This window comes from Chanodichthys erythropterus, chromosome 4 (genome assembly GCF_024489055.1).
Source record: "Chanodichthys erythropterus isolate Z2021 chromosome 4, ASM2448905v1, whole genome shotgun sequence".
Lineage (NCBI taxonomy): Eukaryota > Metazoa > Chordata > Actinopteri > Cypriniformes > Xenocyprididae > Chanodichthys > Chanodichthys erythropterus.
The window spans coordinates 5,889,373-5,908,914 of NC_090224.1; the positions used below are offsets into that span (position 1 = coordinate 5,889,373).

Here is a 19,542-nt window from a genome sequence, read left to right on the forward strand (position 1 = left end):
AAAGAAGCTACAGAGGTGTATGGTATAATTGATACGGATGCAGATCTTCTGTAATGTTCCACTTAATGGAGGTTGAAAATGGGAAAAATCCACTGATTTGACTGTCACCAGGCTCTTATATCTGTGTCTTAGGCATACATGGTCAGTTGAAGCCACTGTGTATATAGAAAACAGGAATTTGTTAGAGTGAACAATAGCAGTGATCAGTACAAATAAGATTTAAATCTATGCTGCTAATTATTCTGACTCTTCCTGTCTTTATCCTGTCAATATTCAATATACAGATTAAACTCACCTCAAAAACATTGAGCTTGATAATACCATCTCCATCTCTGTCAAAGGCTCTGAATGCCCCTGTAAGAGAATCAATTTTACTAGCTACAAATCTACACCTTAAAATCCTGGTTGCAATGCCTGTGTGAACTGCAAGGTATTTTAGAAAAATAAAAAGCAGAAAAGATCATCAAATGTACACTTACTGAACATTCCCTCGAGTCGCACTAAGCAGCTAATGTAGCTGTCGAAATCCAGCTCCAGATGTTCGTTGGCATATCGCATGCAAATAATGTCATACAGCTGATTGTTGAGTTGAAAACCTGAGGTGCAGTGAAATATCTTAGGTTCTACCCAATAAAATGTTTATATTATCAAATGAAAAGTTAAAAAAGACGCCGGCTGCCCAACCTGTTTCAGTAAGAGCATTCCTCATCTCAAAACTGCTGATTGTACTGGATTTGTCTGTGTCAAAACGTGTGAACACCAGCTGAAAATATTGTAGAGAGAAACAGAGCATGTCTATGCTTAAACATATGTTGTAATAAAGTGCATTACAAAAGAACATGACTTGGCATGCTTTTTGAAGGTGAAAATAATAGCTTACCTTCCACTGTTTAATCTTGTTCCACAAGTGTTTGAACTCTTGCAGGTTTAGGTGGCCTGTTCCGTCAGTCTAAGGTGTTGTGGTTAAGATACATTTTAGAGCCTTTGTATGATTATGTGGCATTTTGCTGGTGACAATTAAATAACACAACTATTTGTGAAAAGTCATCCAGGCCACAAGGGGGTGCAATTAATATGCTTGTAGGAAGTCATTTCAACCTCTGGAGAGGAACCAGAGTGGGATGTACTTTTACTGTCTATGGTAGAGACCTTAGTAAGGTCAAATGCCATATTGAATTTTATAAGTCTGAAAATGAGGCTGTGAGGGATAGACTACAGTCTTCAATGGTATGTACTGTATAAGGTAGTAGATTCTGTCATTTTCAAAACTCACAACTTCTGTGAAAAAGTTCTACTGAAAGCTCCTTTGAAAAAATGTTTTGTCAGCTGACCTATTGGGATTTTGTTAAACTATGGTACATATACACCTGTACTTCAATCCCTCACAGCCTCGTTTTCATTCCTGTCAAAAATGCGCTACCCTAATTAAAGGGATTCTTCACCCAAATTTTGTCATTATTTACTCACCTAGTTCACCCAAAAATGAAAATACTGTTATCATTTACTCATCATCAAATTGTTCCAAACCATTTTTGGGTGAACTATCCCTTAAGGCCTATTAAGTTGTTTGTATCTGAAATTCGCCCCCATGTCCTTATTGACTATTTCCAACTTCAGTTCACTAATTATAGTTCACTTGATGGAGTGAATGAAAACGAGTTAGCTAGCCATTCAGATGGTACCATTTACAAACCCATTATTGGTTGCCAGATTTTTTAGTCTTCTTTTCTGTACTATCGCTGAGCACCTAGTGGCTCTCCTATTTCTTTGGTTCTGAAGTGGTGCGTTCACATTAGCAAAATTTCACCAAAATGTAATGTGCAAAAAAGGTCCATTGCCAGTGGCATAGATACACTATATTGCCAAAAGTATTGGGACACCCCTCCAAATCATTGAATTCATGTGTTCCAATCACTTCCATGGCCACAGGTGTATAAAATCAAGCACCTAGGCATGCAGACTGCTCCTACAAACATTTGTGAAAGAATGGGTCGCTCTCAGGAGCTCAGTGAATTCAAGCGTGGTACCGTGATAGGTTGCCACCTGTGCAATAAGTCCATTCGTGAAATTTCCAAACTTTGTGTGGCCTTCAGATTAGCTCAGGAACAGTGCATAGAGAGCTTCATGGAATGGGTTTCCATGGCAAAGCAGCTGCATCCAAGCCTTACATCACCAAGTGCAATGCAAAGCGTCGGATGCAGTGATGTAAAGCACGCCGCTACTGGACTCTAGAGCAGTGGAGACGTGTCCTCTGGAGTGACGAATCACGCTTCTGTCTGGCAATCTGATGGATGAGTCTGGGTTTGGTGGTTGCCAGGAGAACGGTACTTGCCTGACTGCATTGTGCCAAGTGTAAAGTTTGGTGGAGGGGGATTATGGTGTGGGGTTGTTTTTCATGGGCTTGGTCCCTTAGTCCCAGTGAAAGGAACTCTTAATGCTTCAGCATACAAAGACATTTTGGACAATTTCATGCTCCCAACTTTGTGGGAACAGTTTGGGGATGGCCCCTTCCTGTTCCAACATGACTGCATACCAGTGCACAAAACAAGGTCCATAAAGACATGGATGAGTGAGTTTGGTGTGAAGGAACTTGACTGGCCTGCACAGAGTCCTGACCTCAACCCGACAGAACACCTTTGGGATGAATTAGAGCGGAGACTGTGAGCCAGGCCTTCTCGCCAACATCACTGCCTGACCTCAAAAATTCGCTTCTAGAAGAATGGTCAAAAATTCCCATAAACACACTCCTAAACCTTGTGGAAAGCCTTCCCAGAAGAGTTGAAGCTGTTATAGCTGCAAAGGGTTGGCCAACTCCATATTAAATCCTACGGATTAAGAATGGGCTGTCATTAAAGTTCATGTGGACGTAAAGGCAGGCGTCCCAAAACTTTTGGCAATATAGTGTATGTATGAAGCTCCGCTTAGAAGTCACTTTCAAACCAAGCAGCTTTCTATGGTAAGCGTTGAGGAATTTGCAGTGCTAACATGAACGTAATTGAAAATCTGTATGGGGAGCTTTTTCGCCAAAGTCACGATCACAATGGAATGACTGGATTTCACCTGCAAAATTTTTCACTGGGCAATGGTAAATGTGACAGCACCTTTACACAAGGTGAACATGCACACATTATTTGCCCATGCACAGCAAACCTAATGAAGGATACATCCATGAGTGCAATCATACTTCTGCAGCTCTCCAGACTGAATCCCTCTGTTTTTATCTCTTTATCTGAGGAAATGAAGAAACAGATTATAAATACCCTACAGACAGAGACATATTAGAGAATTAGTAGCAGAAAATAAGACTTCACTCACGTTTGGCAACCACTCTATTAAGGACAGTCCTGAGTTCATTGGCATTAATCTGCATGTCCTGCAAGGAACAAACGCAGTCACGATGAAGTGTGAAGTAAATATGAAGTTCAAACCTGCATTTCCATAATTGCACTCACGTCTCCAGCTATCTGCTGAAAGATGGCTCTGAACTGTTTTTCCTCTTCAGTCTCTTCATCCTCAACTAGCTACACATGAGATAAAATAATAAATGTACAACATTTGTGAGTATCTGTAGTAAAAGTGTGCATTTATATATATTATAAACTTTTTCAAAAAAGCAAATCCACTTAATGTTTGCTTATAAATGATCATTAGACCATAAATTTACCTTTTCCAAGACTGTTGCACTGACAGGTTTGTACTTTTGCACAAGGCAGTTTTGTGTTATTATGATTCTGAATGCCATTATGAATTACAGTTTTGACATATTATACTAGCTCATGCTGTGCACATGCTGTTTCTGTTATGACTGAAGCACAACTGAAGATGAAAACAGAGTTGCAAGTCTGCAGCAGTGCAGATTATTAACAGAGCATCACAATGACTCTATCTCCTTTTCCATCTTTCTCATCCTTTTTATCATCTGATGTGGGCTGACATAGAATATCGCACAGATGGAACATCTCAGTCTCATTTCCATATTTACCTTGATTTTCTTCTTGATATTATCCATCTGTTTGGTATAAGAAAGTAAAATGTTAGATATAAACATGCTTTTTAATTTCTTCGGTGCTCATAAAGACAAAAAAACGTTTGTTTTTTTTTACTTTTTTTTGTTTGGTCGTACTAACACTTGACATAATGATTCATTGATTTGACAGTATGAAATGTGACCTTCATCCCAATTCAGAGGCTGCATCCTTCGAAAGCCACATTTCAAGGCTGTCCCAATTTGAAGGCTTCTTCAAATCCGGGCATAAAAAAAGGACACAACAGATGGATCTTTCGTGGCCTACCCTACCCCATAATTCATTGCACGCCTGTGAAGACAGAATTTTTTTAAAGAGAAATTGCCAGATTACACTTAAATGTAACTATTGGGTTTCAAATGACTCAAATATCTAATGATACAAATAAAAAATATATATATATATATATATATATATATATATATATATATATATATATATATATATATATATATATATATATATATATATATATATAAAGTGGTTCAAATGTTCACATATCTTGCTAAGATGCTATTTTATATAGTTTATACTCTTATTATATACAGAAATGGACCATGGTGAACATACTGTATTTAGACAGGCTGTAAACCCTGTTTTGTTTTCAAACTGTTTAAAACATCTTTCAAAAAAGTCCAGTAAAAACGTTACTGGCACTCATCAATGGCAACGGTCAGTTGCTAGGTGACAAGAACAATCATCTATAGGCTAGACCGTCCCATTTACAAACGCTCATTCAGAATTTCGCCACCTTCGAAGGATTGGCCATTGAGGTCCTTCAAAGGATGCAGCCTCTGAATTGGGACAAAGCTATTTCATGAGCTGCCACAGAACATGACAGACAGACAGAGACAGGTGTTGACTCACCACAGGCTCTGCCTCAATCTCTGCATCTATAACCCTGAGAGAAAACATGCAGCTGTCAGCCAAATGCATTTACAAGGTCCATTTACAAGTCAAAGGGTTCTTTAAAACATATTCAACTGTAAGAAAAGGGCTTAAATATGAAAACTTTTCATTAAAAATTCATTAACAGACATAATATAATGCTCAACAGATAAGTGCTGCATGTACATTCATATATATATATATATATATATATATATATCATATAACTCAGGTGCTGTCCATTTCTTCTGATCATCCTTGAGATGGTCCTACACCTTCATTTGAGTCCAGCTGTGTTTGAGTATACTGATTGGACTTGATTAGGAAAGCCACACACCTGTCTATATAAGACCTTACAACTCACAGTGCATGTCAGAGCAAATGAGAATCATGAGGTCAAAGGAACTGCCTGAAGAGCTCAGAGACAGAATTGTGGCAAGGCACAGATCTGGCCAAAGTTACAAAAACATTCTGCTGCACTTAAGGTTCCTAAGAGCACAGTGGCCCCCATAATCCTTAAATGGAAGACGTTTGGGATGAACAGAACCCTTTCTAGAGCTGGCCGTCCAGCCAAACTGAGCTATCGGGGGAGAAGTGCCTTGGTGAGAGAGGTAAAGAAGAACCCAAAGATCACTGTGGCTGAGCTCCAGAGATGCAGTCGGGAGATGGGAGAAAGTTGTAGAAAGTCAACCATCACTGCAGCCCTCCACCAGTCGGGGCTTTATGGCAGAGTGGCCCGACGGAAGCCTCTCCTCAGTGCAAGACACATGAAAGCCCGCATGGAGTTTGCTAAGATGGTGAGAAATAAGATTCTCTGGTCTGATGAGACCAAGATAGAACTTTCTGGCCTTAATTCTAAGCGGTATGTGTGGAGAAAACCAGGCACTGCTCATCACCTTTCCAATACAGTCCCAACAGTGAAGCATGGTGGTGGCAGCATCATGCTGTGGGGGTGTTTTTCAGCTGCAGGGACAGGACGACTGGTTGCAATCGAGGGAAAGATGAATGCGGCTAAGTACAGGGATATCCTGGATGAAAACCTTCTCCAGAGTGCTCAGGACCTCAGACTGGGCCGAAGGTTTACCTTCCAATAAGACAATGACCCTAAGCACACAGCTAAAATAATGGAGTGGCTTCACAACAACTCCATGTCTGTTCTTGAATGGCCCAGCCAGAGCCCTGACTTAAACCCAATTGAGCATCTCTGGAGAGATATAAAAATGGCTGTCCACCAACGTTTACCATCCAACCTGACAGAACTGGAGAGGATCTGCAAGGAGGAATGGCAGAGGATCCCCAAATCAAGGTGTGAAAAACTTGTTGCATCTTTCCCAAAAAGACTCATGGCTGTATTAGATCAAAAGGGTGCTTCTACTAAATACTGAGCAAAGGATCTAAATACTTAGGACCATGTGATATTTCAGTTTGTCTTTTTTAATAAATCTGCAAAAATGTCAACAATTGTGTTTTTCTGTCAATATGGGGTGCTGTGTGTACATTAATGAGGAAAAAAATGAACTTAAATGATTTTAGCAAATGGCTGCAATATAAAAAAGAGTGAAAAATTTAAGGGGGTCTGAATATTTCCCGTACCCACTGTATATATATATAAATATATATATAAATATAAACAAGTGAATTTATATGAATTCAAAAGATCTGGGGTCAGTAAGATGCATTAAAATAATCAAAAGTGACAGCAAAGACATTTATAATGTTACTGTTACTTGTCATGTTTGATGGTTTCTACAAAAATATTAAGCAGCACAGCTGTTTTAAACATTGATAAAAAATAAATAATGCTGTTATAACGACTCATTATAATGACTGATATTTCATAATCGGACAGAAATTCAGTATTGACACTCACTCTGAGGTGCTCCTGTTCTCAGAAAAGACTCTGAGCAGAAACTCGCTCTCCTTGTGGGGATCAAAGGTGGACGGAATGATGACATACTCGCCCGGATTCAGGCAAAAACGTTCTGTCACCTCACGTATGTTGACATAAGACTTGCAGCGAGCCGTGGAAGCATTATAAAGGAAGAAATCCTTTGGCAGCTGTTGTTGGCTACCCCTCATCTAAAATGATAGCAGATAGAACATTTCAAGACAAAAATGTTTTTTGTGATGTATTACTTTAGACAAGCTACAATAAATGTGAATTAATAGGGTGACCTGCTAAAATAAATGTTTTATGGAATATGGAAAATTTAGGGTTGCTATGCTGTTTTTTTTTTTTTTACTAATAATCTAGTTGTTTATTATAATTTCTAGCCTGGCCAATTTAAAAAAAAGATTATTTTTTTTTATTCAAGACAAAAATCTATATTCTTTTTTTTTCCAGACCTTGAAATCACAATTTTCAAAATTCCTTAATATTTACAGATTTTCTATGACCAATTATATCATGGTATCATCAGTGTGGTCTCTTCATGATGTAGTCGTACCTCCTTAGGAACCTGTGAAAGGTAAAACGAAATGAATCAGCAACAAAGATAATTCATTCGAAAAAATCATACACAAAATATCATACACTTTGAATCATATGATTTTAGCTTATTAAACTGCTAATAAATACATACCGTTTAGCCATTCAAATTGATTACATATGTACCATGCTGAAATGTTCTTATTAATACTGAAAGGTTGTTTGAGCGCACCTCATAGATGGCGAACCCAATGTTGTGTAGGGCGGCACCCGCGCAGCGCTCTTTTCTTCTGCCCTTCTGCATTAGTGCCACCACCACCGTGCAGGTCTTCTCTTTAACGTCTGCGTCCACAAGAACCAGGCGATACTGAGGGTTTGTCCAGTATGTGTCTGTAACAAAATGGACAGAAAGATATATACATATACAGGCCATATATCCATCAGCAATATCAATATTGTTATGTAAGTGGCTTTTAGAACCATCTCACACTATTTATCATGTGTCTACAATGTTGCAAGATCATACTAGATACCAGGAAAGTTTCTGCAGCCACCGGCAGAGCAACCTTTCACCCATCGGCCCTCATGTATGGACACATTCCACTTGAGCATACGATCATCCTCAAGAGTGTCTGGGCTCAGATTACAGATCTCCAGTTTGGTGAAGTTCTTCTGAAACTCTTCAAAGCACATCCTTGCATGAAGAGAAATGAGCCAAATTATAAAAGAGACTAGCTTCCATTTATGAGTATTAAATGAAGCGTAATACAGTTTGAAGCATAAGTGACTGTTTGAGGCTTTCTGGAAGCCTTATGGTCTTATGAAGCTGTGAAGGTACTAACCAGAATTCCCCTTGCTCCGTAGGCCGGAGTCTCTCCTTGTCTTGCTCAGATTTGGCGAGTGCAGCCCAGTCATTAGACTTACAGGCAGGAGGGGGGGCAACTCCCCAGGGATCTCGTATACGAACCAGACGGATCATTAGGTCTTTACCATCCTTACGTTTACCCTGTGAATGAGGTTTTAGCTACTGCATTGAAATATGTTGCAGATGTACAGTACTGTGCAAAAGTCTTAGGCCACCACCAGTTTTGTTGGTTTAGCAATGTTTTAATGACCATCCATATTTATTTTTCAGTCTCTTTATTATGATAAAAACAGAAAATAAAGGAAATATGTACACAAAATGATAAAATCTGAACAAAATGGCTTTAAGCAAAAATCAGTATTTAGTGTGACCTCCTGGACTTGTTCCAGTTTCTCAAAGAAGAAACTTCTCATCAGATTTTGAAAGTTTTCTTGGCCTTCCAGTCCTTTTCCATTCTATTTAGGTTTAAGAGAGCCAGGTTCCTTGTGCAAGTGTAAGGGGAGGTCAATACTATTCATATTCTAATAAAGGGAGAAATAATTTTATATGGTCATTATATTATTGCTAAAACAACATGTAATGGTGGCCTAAGACTTTTGCACAGTACTGTATGCCATGACTGTGTACTTATGTCCTTTACTTAGATGTGACAGATACAAATGCTCATGTACATGACAAACCCACCTGCTCAACTCCAGTGACTGAATACGCATGGCCTCTCACAAGTCCAGATGCAGTTTTAGTCCTTTGAGCAGTTGGGACCAAAGTCTGTGCAAGAGATTCAAAATATAATGGAATATTACATTCATATCACAGTAATGCAGCAGTTTTTATTAAAATGTTGGTTGCACTTTATTTTACAGTATGTGCACTTACATGTGCTAAACTAAGAAATTACTGAGTAACATAAGGTAACTACATGGGTTAAGGTTAGATTTAGTGGTAGGTTCAGGGTTATTACCTAGTTATTACCCAGTTATTGCAATTATAAGTACATTATATGTACATAGCGAACAGGACTGTAAAATAAAGTGCTACCAAAATGTTTTATTATACTGTGACAAGCAGGGCGAGGCCTAGAGCCATGGGAATGGAGCAAGACTGGTGTTGCACATATATGTGATGCTCGCGCCACCAGCCTCACTCCATTCTAGGCATGTGACGGTATCAAATTTTCATGTTGCGATCAATTGATGAAGCTTTTATCACGGTATACAGTCACGGTATACAGTCTTATCACGATATTAAAATAAGTTGCAAAACCATTTTTGTCAGTTTAACAGGTTTAAGAACTCTTTTTGTAATAAAACAAAAACAACTCTGACTGAAATTTTCAAACAGATTAAAATGCAAAAGAATTAGGCCAGAAAGAACAACAGATAACTCTTTATTTAATGCATTAACTAAGATTGAGCAATAGCTACATTTGTTACAGAAAGTGTTATTTTTTGTTAATGTTAGTTTAGAAACACAACCGATCATTTTTAGTTTTGTCTCAGGTCCATTAAATAAGTTATTTTGATTTTAGTAATGTTATTAAACAGTAAATAAGAAATTAACATTAATTAATAATAATTAATGCTTTATAAGTATTTTTATTGTCAGTTTAGTGATAATGAATTAACATGTTAACTAATGAAGCTGTATGTTTTCAAAGTTTACTGAACAATAACAAATAATCAGAAAATTTCTAATCATTAGGGCATGTTGTAGTCCAGATTAAAATATAAAAATGTTTAGGTTTGAAAATAAATATCCTTTTAAGTATTCAGTATTTGGTGCTGTGATGAACAACACTGAGATTACAAAAAAATTAATGGCTGTTTGAAGCATTTTAAAAACGTCACTAGCGCAGTTACTTTGTTTGCACGGTTTCCGTGGTAACCGCTGCATTCTGCTGTTCCATCAGCGCCCTCTGCTGTCAGAGAGTGAACGCGCACTTTCATTCAGCTCGTCTCCTTCACTCGTTCCGCCATGTGCTTCTCGTGCACGTTGGGATTGTTTACATCTGAGCGCGTGTCCTTTTGACGCAGAATACAGCGGTGTTGCGCATTTTATACGATAGATGGGTAAAGAATTCTTAATTGCTTTATAAAAAAATAATAATTGGTAATAAATTATTATTTACGGTATTCTGAAGTGCCCACGATTACAATATCGTGCATATTCATTATCGCGATTTATCGCATTACCGAATATCGGCACAAGTCTACTCCAATTGCCATGGCTCTAGGCCTCGCCCTGCTTGTCACATATACCTACATTATTAATATCCAGTAAGAGGACTGTGATTATGCGTTATAGTGCAATAATTTTAAATACAATACTGCCAGTGTATATTCGTCAACAAAAATAGTTTCGCATTTGCGAACATACCATAGTAGAGTTTAGTTCCTGAATGAATCATTGTATTTGAACGAATTGGTTGAATGAATGATTCAGTGACTCACTCAAAGACAGTGGCTGCATCTAAAAATCTCAAACTTCCCTATTATATAGTAAATGAAAAACAAGTATGTCCAAATTCACAGTACTCTATAGTCGAAAAGTCCAAGGATAACCTACTACTTCCAGTGAGATTATGAAGTGCACATTTAGTGGACACATGGGGCCACAAGAGAGTATATGAATGGCAGTGAAGCAACACAACTGATGCTGGTAGGTCACATGACAACATTTCAGACACAGTCTTGTTTCCTTCCTAAATGAATCATTCTATCAAGTCAAGTCACCTTTATTTATATAGTGCTTTTTACAATGCAGATTGTGTCAAAGCAGCTTTACAGTGATAACTGGTATATAATTTGGCTGCACAGCAGCTCTTAAAGAATAGTGTCAATGCAGGCAGATCAAAGCACTGTTGAATAAATGTCAAGAATACTGTTGTATATCAAATGTCAAGTCAAATGTCAAGTGTATTTGTTCTATCTGAGCAAATCATTTGAGTGAAGGATTCAATGACAGTGACATCTATTGGCATACTGATGTAACCTGCAGAAAGAGTCACTGACAAATTTCCACCATTAATGCATAGACTGACAGTCTGTCTGAAATGCAAGTGGTGCTCACTGCAGGACCAAATGACGTCCAGCTCCCCCGTCTCTGGACATCATGGGTGGACTTTGACCTGGTCCAGCTCCACCTCAGTGGACCCAGTGGGTCGAGCTTGACCTAATTAGGGATTGTGTTATGGGTAGGGTTAGGGTGTGGCTGAACCTTCAAACTCCATTAGGCTATGTCCAGAGAGGGGGAGCTGGACATCAAGCTCCACCTTTTGTCTCTATAGTGAGGAGCCTCACCTGAAATGCACAAACACATGCTGAATTTGGAACTGCATACTAGCATATATACTATTAGTATACTAGTATGAGCTTCCGAATTCAGCATCAGTGGAGTGTGTAACAATAAGCTCATTAGTACATTTTATACACAGCACACATAACGAAGTGTCAGCTATATTTTAAACCTAACAGCATCTAGTACGTTTGGAATAGAATGAAGCCTACATCTATGGCACAGCCCATGAGGGACCCTCTCTTCAGAGCCTTCTTCATGATGTTGTACAACTCCTTCGGGGCCTCTGTAATCTCATAGAACTCAGTTACTCCTCCAGTGAAGTCCTCCATGGCCTCCAGTGAGTTTCCACCCTTTAAAGCTTCATAAGAGCCATGTAACCTGGAAAACAGAAGTCAAAGCACCTTGGTCTGATTTTTGACACAATAAATTGATTTCTAGAAGAGCTTAAATATCATGACAAAGTATGGTGTTATTGATGAAAAAATTAAATCAATAAATTAAGATGTTTAACTTACTTTGCATATGCCTTCTCCAAAAGAGCACTCCAAAATTCATTCTTCTGTCCAGACCTGGTGAACACCAACTGGTTTTTGTATGTAGGAAGTCGATCATCTACAATCACATCCACCCACTCACCATAGCGCCAGAACTAGAAGAATAAATGGTGTTTTAAATAGTTGAGCTTGTGCTTCATTCATCTGAGAGAAATGTTTATGTATCAGAAACTACAACCCGAATTCCAGAAATGTTGGGACGTTTTTTAAATTTGAATAAAATGAAAAATTAAAGACTTTCAAATCACATGAACCAATATTTTATTCACAATAGAACATAGATAACATAAATGTTTAAACTGAGAAATTTTACAATTTTATGCACAAAATGAGCTCATTTCAAACCTGATGCCTGCTCCAATTATTAAAAATAGTTGGGACGAGGGCATGTTTACCATGGTGTAGCATCTCCTCTTCTTTTCAAAACATTGTGAAGACGTCTGGGCATCAAGGTTATGAGTTTCTGGAGTTTTGGTGTTGAAATTTGGTCCCCTTCTTGCCTGATATAGGTTTCCAGCTGCTGAAGAGTTTGTGGTCATCTTTGACGTATTTTTCTCTTTAGCTGAAAGCTCTGGACTGCAGGCAGGCTAATTCCACACCTGGACTCTTCTACGACGAAGCCTGTACACAAGGCATTCCCTGAAGTAGACATTTTCTGGAGGGGAAACTGTTGCTCTTAAAACTTATACCTTTCAGCATTCATAGTGCCTTCCAAAACATGCGAGTAGCCCATATCGTATGCACTTAGGCACACTTATACCATCAGAGATGCTGGCTTTTGAACTGAACGCTGATAACACGCTGGAATGTCTCCCTCCTCTTTAGCCCGGAGAACACGGCGTCCGTCATTTCCAACAAGAAAGTCCAATTTGGACTTGTCTGACCATAGAACACTTTTCCACTTTGAAACAGTCCATTTTAAATTAGCTTTGGCCCACAGGACCTGATGGTGCTTCTGGACCATGTTCACATATGGCTTTCTTTTTGAATGATAGAGATTTAGTTGGCATCTGCAGATGGCACAGCGGATTGTGTTTACCAACAGTGGTTTCTGGAAGTATTCCTGGGCCCATTTAGTAATGTCATTGACACAATCATGCCGTTGAGTGATGCAGTGTCGTCTGAGGGCCCGAAGACCACGGGCATCCAATAAAGGTCTTTGGCCTTGTCCCTTACGCACAGAGATTTCTCCAGTTGCTCTGAATCTTTCGATGATGTTATGCACTGTAGATGATAAGATTTGCAAAGCCTTTGCAATTTGGTGTATTCCACAATCTTTTTATGCACTCTTTCACAGCTCTGCCCATCTTTACTTCTGAAAGACTGTGCCTCTCTAAGACATCCCTTTTATAGCTAATCATGTTACAGACCTGATATCAATTCATTTAATTAGTTGCTAGATGTTCTCCCAGCTGATACTTTAAAACATTTCTTGCTTTTTCAGCGATTTGTTGTTGTTTTCAGACCTGTAGCAGGCATCAAATTTGAAATGATCTCATTTAGTGGATAAAAGTGTAAAATGTCTGTTTAAACATTTGTTATGTTATCTATGTTCTGTTGTGAATAAAATTTTGGAAATTTTTTGAAAGTCTTTTAGTTTTCATTTTATTCAAATTTAAAAAACATCCCAATGTTTCTGGAATTCGGGTTGTATATCTGAAAAACAGGACGGTCCAGTTTAGATGCCCATACCTGGAAATGAAAAATGCCAGCATAGTTTTCAGAGAAACTCTGGTCATGGGGAACCACCCTCTTCAGGACTATATCATTCAGGGTCAGGCAAGCTATAGCAGCCAACAGCCAGCAGTCTCCTGCAGGTGTTAATGGATCACTGGATGTAAGGTTTTACTAAAACCTACTAAAATCTTTTATAAAAAAAAAAATATTTGAAATTTTATTTTGAACATAGAAATGTATGTATATTCTGTGCACTCAACTAAATAAGGTCATGAAACTGCATGCACAATAATTCTAATACAATTTGAAAAATTTTAGTTTTAGAATGGAGATCAGCATATCATGCCTCAAGAAAAAAATAATTAAATAATGCAGTATTACTCATGGAAAATTCAAAGATTTTAAGTTTAAACAAAACCTACACTGCAAACACTTTGCGTGTATGAAACTGTACACTGTACAGGTGCAGAAATAAATGTCTTTGCTCTATGCGCCTCATGCATTCACAGGATGCCTCTGTGGAACACAGCACCACAACATGGATACCACAGCGGACGCAACCGATCTATTTTTTCAAAAGAGTGTTTGAATACATTGAGAGGTGAGGAAATGGGCAGCATCCCTGTATGCAGGTCACAAGCAGAGGCTATCTTTGGTGACACTGCCATGCTTCAAACAGGAAATGTTCAACTTTGGATCTCATTAAAATCAGGATCACAAACACCGCCCCCTTTCAAAAGTTGTCCCAAATGGAACCCTAAGGTCCTGTCCCAAATGACACATTTCATGTTCACTTGCAGACTTGTGGACTTACAATGGGTGCCCCATGCTTGTATCCATTAAGTCCACAAGAGTGTCCCATTTGTCATTTTAGGTTTCAGAGGGGCCCTCACAATCTTCAAACTTTGGTGACATAATTCTGTTTTGACTGCTGGGTAGAAGACTTCTGTGGAGCTTGTTGAGGGCTTGCGGGTTTGGCAAAAGTGTGAATCGATGGTGCATATTGGCCACAAAGGGGGCACTTGCAAGCACCCTTCTGAAACCCAAAATGAGAAATGGGACACCCTAACACAGGGTTCCTCAAATCTAGCCCATATAGAGTTTAGTTCTGAAAAAGTTAGTCAAGGTCTTCAGAGTTACTAGAAAATTGCAGGTAAGTGAGTTTGATCATGGTTTGAACTCTGCAGGACAGTGGCCCTCCAGGGCTTGGATTTGAGGAACCCTACTCTATGTCTTAACTTAGCAGACACTTGCACATGGTGGACATTATAAGTCCACAAGACAGCAAGTGCACATGAAGTGTTCCATTTGGGACAGGGCCTCCTTCTTCAACGCAGACCACTTCAGCTGTGTACGTCCATCACGGTGTCTCACTATTTAATAACAGTACGCCAGATATGGTTTGTCTGTGTATCTCAGATGTAATTAAGTACATTTGAACCCCAATGACTTTTGACCTTGACGACCAGGGCAAGAGAACAGCTTGAGGTAGCACAATATTACCATTTCAGTTATCGGCCAATATTAGAGTTTTTAATGATCTGTATAGTAGATATTGGATATTTAATTGTTCTTGCTAATTTCCCATATATTAAATTTACATTTGGTGTCACTTAAAAAGTTCATCTTTAAAAACACAATAATAACACTGCTAAATGTAATCTTTAGAAAATGTATGTATATTAATTTTTTATACATAATTTTGTGAACTCATGTAGCATTTAAATCTATTTTAGTTTTTTAATTATTTGTAGATTAAATATAATTGTAATATTACCCATTTATCACTTATCAGCCATGACACATAATTAACTGTTTATTGGTATCCTTTTTAATTTTAATATCGGTTAATCCTCAGATACATTATGTATTTTTATGTATTTAGATAGAATGTCATATGTTGGCACTTTCATACCCAGATCTCCTTGGCAGATATCCGTCCTATTGGCTCCCCCAAGAATGAACTGTGGATTGCTACAAATTTCCTGTTTATGGAAAAGAGACACATACTTACAGTTATTATAATCAATTTTATATCATAGCTGTATTGTTAGACCTCTTCTGGCAAAAAGGATATGACTGTGAAGATCTCAGCACCACCACAGAAATACAGCAGCTGTCTTGGGTCATAAAGTATTCTCAAAGCACTGTCCAAAAATTGTTTTAACGACCTAGCAAAGGCTTTGCAGACATATAAGACCACGTCCACGATTCTCTGAAGCAGTATCATCAAGCGAAGCTAGTAAATGTATATGTCACACTTCAATCAAAACAAATAGTCAAGTTTTTATGTTACACGAGATAGACAAAAAACACTACATACACCATGTTCCAAATTATTATGCAAGTGATATATCAGTAAGATTTCAGTAGAATAAACATTCAGATTTTAGTTTTTCTAAGAAAATGTTTGTTTGTTTATTTATCCATGTCTTTTTAGATAACTGGTATCAATCTCAGACAAAATAATTTGCCAGGTCTATGGAAACCCTGCTTAGAAATTGTTTCACATTATTAAGCAAGTCACAGTTCTCATGCAATATAGGGAGGAAGAAAGATCATTTTGAAGATGAAAAGCATGAAATGGTGCAAAAGGCATGAAAACAACTAATATTGTGTGAAAACTGAATGCAGATTATTGAACTATCATAAGATTTGTGAGTGATTTAGAGCACAGCAGAACTCGGTCAGATAAAGGTTTATTAATGAAAGTTCCTGTCAGAAAAATTAATTGTATTAAAAGGGCAGCTATAAAAAAAAGCCTGTGTTGAGCAGCAAACAGGTATTTGAAGCTGCTGGTGTCTCTGGAGTCTCAAGAAGCTCTCCATGCAGGCTGGCAGTTGTGTGTAAAGATGCATTTCAGCCACTCCAAACCAAACCTCACAAAGAGAAACATTTACAGTGGGTGTAGAAATACATTTTCAAACAGTTTTATTGCTTTGGGGTTTTTTTGCAGCATGGGATAGTGCACAGTGCGTTGTATTTCAGAAGGCACTATGCTACTTTTTATATCATAGCTGAAAATGGCCAGTTATGAACTCCACATATCTTGCAAAAGTCATTTTAATACCCTCAGAGACCCTAAAGGGACCTTCCATCTCACTTCCCAATATTCCAGCCCAAATCACCGCTAGTTCCCTGCTGATGTCTTCATGTATTTCTTCACCCACTGTAAATGTTTCTCTTTGTAAGGTTTGGTTTGGAGTGGCTGAAATGCATCTTTACGCACAACTGCCAGCCTGCATGGAGAGCTTCTTGATACTCCAGAGACACCAGCAGCTTCAAATACCCGTTTGCTGCTCAACACTGGCTTTTTTATAGCTGCCCTTTTAATACAATTAATTTTTTTGACAGGAACTTTCATTAATAAGCCTTTATCTGACCGAGTTCTGCTGTGCTTTAAATCACTCACATATATTATGATAGTTCAATAATCTGCATTCAGTTTTCACAAAATATTAGTTGTTTTCATGCCTTTTGCACCATTTCATGCTTTTCATCTTCAGAAAGATCCTTCTTCCTCCCCATATGGCATGAGAACTGTGTCTTGCTTAATGATGTGGAACAACCTCTAAGTAGGGTTTCCATAGACCTGGTAAATTATTTTGTCTGAGATTGATACCAGTTATCTAAAAAGACATGGATAAATAAACAAACAAACATTTTCTTAGAAAAACTAAAATCTGAATGTTTATTGTACTGAAATCTTACTGATATGTCACTTGCATAATAATTTGGAATGCAGTGTATATCCAGTGAAGACACAAGCAGATGCTCTCCTCAATTGTCTGTTTCCAAATTTTAGCAAGACACGTGTAATCTGTCTACACTTTAAAAACACTATTATGTTACACCAACTTTGTTTCCATTATTTAACTTGTAATGATAAGAAGAACACATATCATCCCTATTGAGACAAGTCTTTTATCAGGTAGAGCTCTGCTTTATGAAGCATTGGGAAGTCAGCTGCTTGAGACTACACAACGCGCCAAACCGCAGCCATCTATCCAACACACACGCTACAGGAACACTGCCACATTCTCATGGCATGCCTGCAAGAAATATCTTATCTCATGCCTCAGCCTATTCAGATAGAAGTTGAAAACAAATGTAAACTCCTTTGTTGATTAGGTAAGTGAAACCAACTGAAAAATTAATATACTTAATCAATACTTAATCAATTAATCAATAGTCAGTCAATATAGGAGTACCTACGTTAATTTTCTGAAGGTATTATAGGCAGGTCATCAGAAAATTAATGGAGATGGTAATATAAGGAAATAAAGTGACATTCCAACTTATTTAAGCACCTCACAAATAAAAGACAAAAATAAAATGTTATAAAATAATATTTAAAAAATACAAAATTAATTAAATCACATTAAAATTAAATTAAATTTTAATAAGCAAAAAAAAAAAAACATACATACCTGGAAATGCAGAAATTATATTATCCAAACAACATCTCAGTCCTATGGTGCAATGCAGTTGATCTCATGCATACTGCCACCTTACGGCAAGTCACTCACCGATGGGCGCTTCCATTCAAGCTTTAGTGGGAACTTTTCACTGAAAAAGAGAGAGGAGTCCTGGGCCGGGAACAGGGGGTCTTCAAACAGCACTCTTTTGCGTACATATTTGTCTTTGAGCTCCTGAAATTCCTTAAGCCGCCTGGCATCTTTAACAGCCTCATTACGGCTCAGAATGGCTGAATAAATGTTTCCAGGGGTAGTAAAACCGCTGCCCACAGTCTGTGGAGCAGCTTCAGTAAGCTGGACAGATGTTTCAGAGAACTTCTGCTCTTCTGCCATATTGCTCTTTGAAGACAGATGTCAAAGGACCGATGAATGAATATGAAGTTTAGTATCAGGTAGCTCAGTTTTCTCAGCTTAGTCCTTGTTTAACTCCTCAGTTCCTTTATATTCTGGAGGAGGCACTCCCCTGGCCATGTACACAAATAAAGTCACGATAAGGCAAATGTTCCACACCGGTTTACACACATGCTTGCATACACACATACACCCACCCAACTTTCCCCCGTTCCTCTTAGAAGCTAACTCTATTTATAGGCCTCCTACAGGGACTTGAGGGTTTCTCTCTTTCTGCCTGTCTAATGGGGGCATGATTCCCAGCTGGTGACCTCAGACATTTCCAATGTGGATAATGGGAATAACAGAGGTCCAGTCAAAGATTTGAAAAGTAAAACCCAGGAATATTATAACAAAAAAGCATCCAAATTCATATTTCTACAAATATGTATACATATATATATATATATATATATATATATATATATATATATATATATATATATATAAATATATATATATACACACACTGAAATGATATAGCCTACTTAGGACAGGAGTATGAATGAATGAATGTGTATTTTTTTCTCCCCATGCAGGGAACTACACTGCGATCAAAATGATCGCATATGCGACCTTTTGAAATGCCATTGCGACCCTAATTTCTATGGGGTCGCAAATGTATCACTGATTATTTGTACCTACCTTATGTTGTAGGCAATATGCTATGATTTACTATGAGCATTTATTAAAACAATAGCTGCTGAAAATCTATTATTATATTATTTTATGGATTATATTTATTTTATTTTTCCTTAAGAGTTCAGGAGTCTGCCCATCTGCATAGCATGTTGAAATCCAAAAGAAATTCATTTTGCATTTTATTGTGTACTGTATTTTTGATTGCAGTAAATCTATCCCAACCAATGTTAAAGAAAACAAGAATGTGGTTTAAAAGATGGCAAGTAAAATAAAAGGCATATCTGTATGCAATACAATT

General features: G+C 37.9%; 1 protein-coding gene across 1 annotated transcript; it reads right to left on the reverse strand.

Annotated features, from left to right (window-relative positions):
- Nucleotides 1-45: 45 nt before the first annotated feature.
- On the reverse strand, nucleotides 46-18,613 carry capn3b (calpain 3b). The gene is made up of 21 exons (XM_067383834.1): nucleotides 18,264-18,613; nucleotides 15,650-15,719; nucleotides 13,750-13,868; nucleotides 12,019-12,152; nucleotides 11,713-11,881; nucleotides 8,891-8,974; nucleotides 8,184-8,347; nucleotides 7,875-8,035; nucleotides 7,574-7,731; nucleotides 7,361-7,372; nucleotides 6,784-6,992; nucleotides 4,893-4,926; nucleotides 3,983-4,009; nucleotides 3,453-3,521; nucleotides 3,316-3,373; nucleotides 3,165-3,229; nucleotides 881-949; nucleotides 685-763; nucleotides 480-596; nucleotides 296-354; nucleotides 46-155 (listed from the first exon to the last, which is right to left on the reverse strand). Exons 1-21 carry the CDS (start codon nucleotides 18,543-18,545, stop codon nucleotides 129-131), a joined length of 2,166 nt encoding a protein of 721 aa, XP_067239935.1. The 5' UTR covers nucleotides 18,546-18,613; the 3' UTR covers nucleotides 46-128.
- Nucleotides 18,614-19,542: the final 929 nt, after the last annotated feature.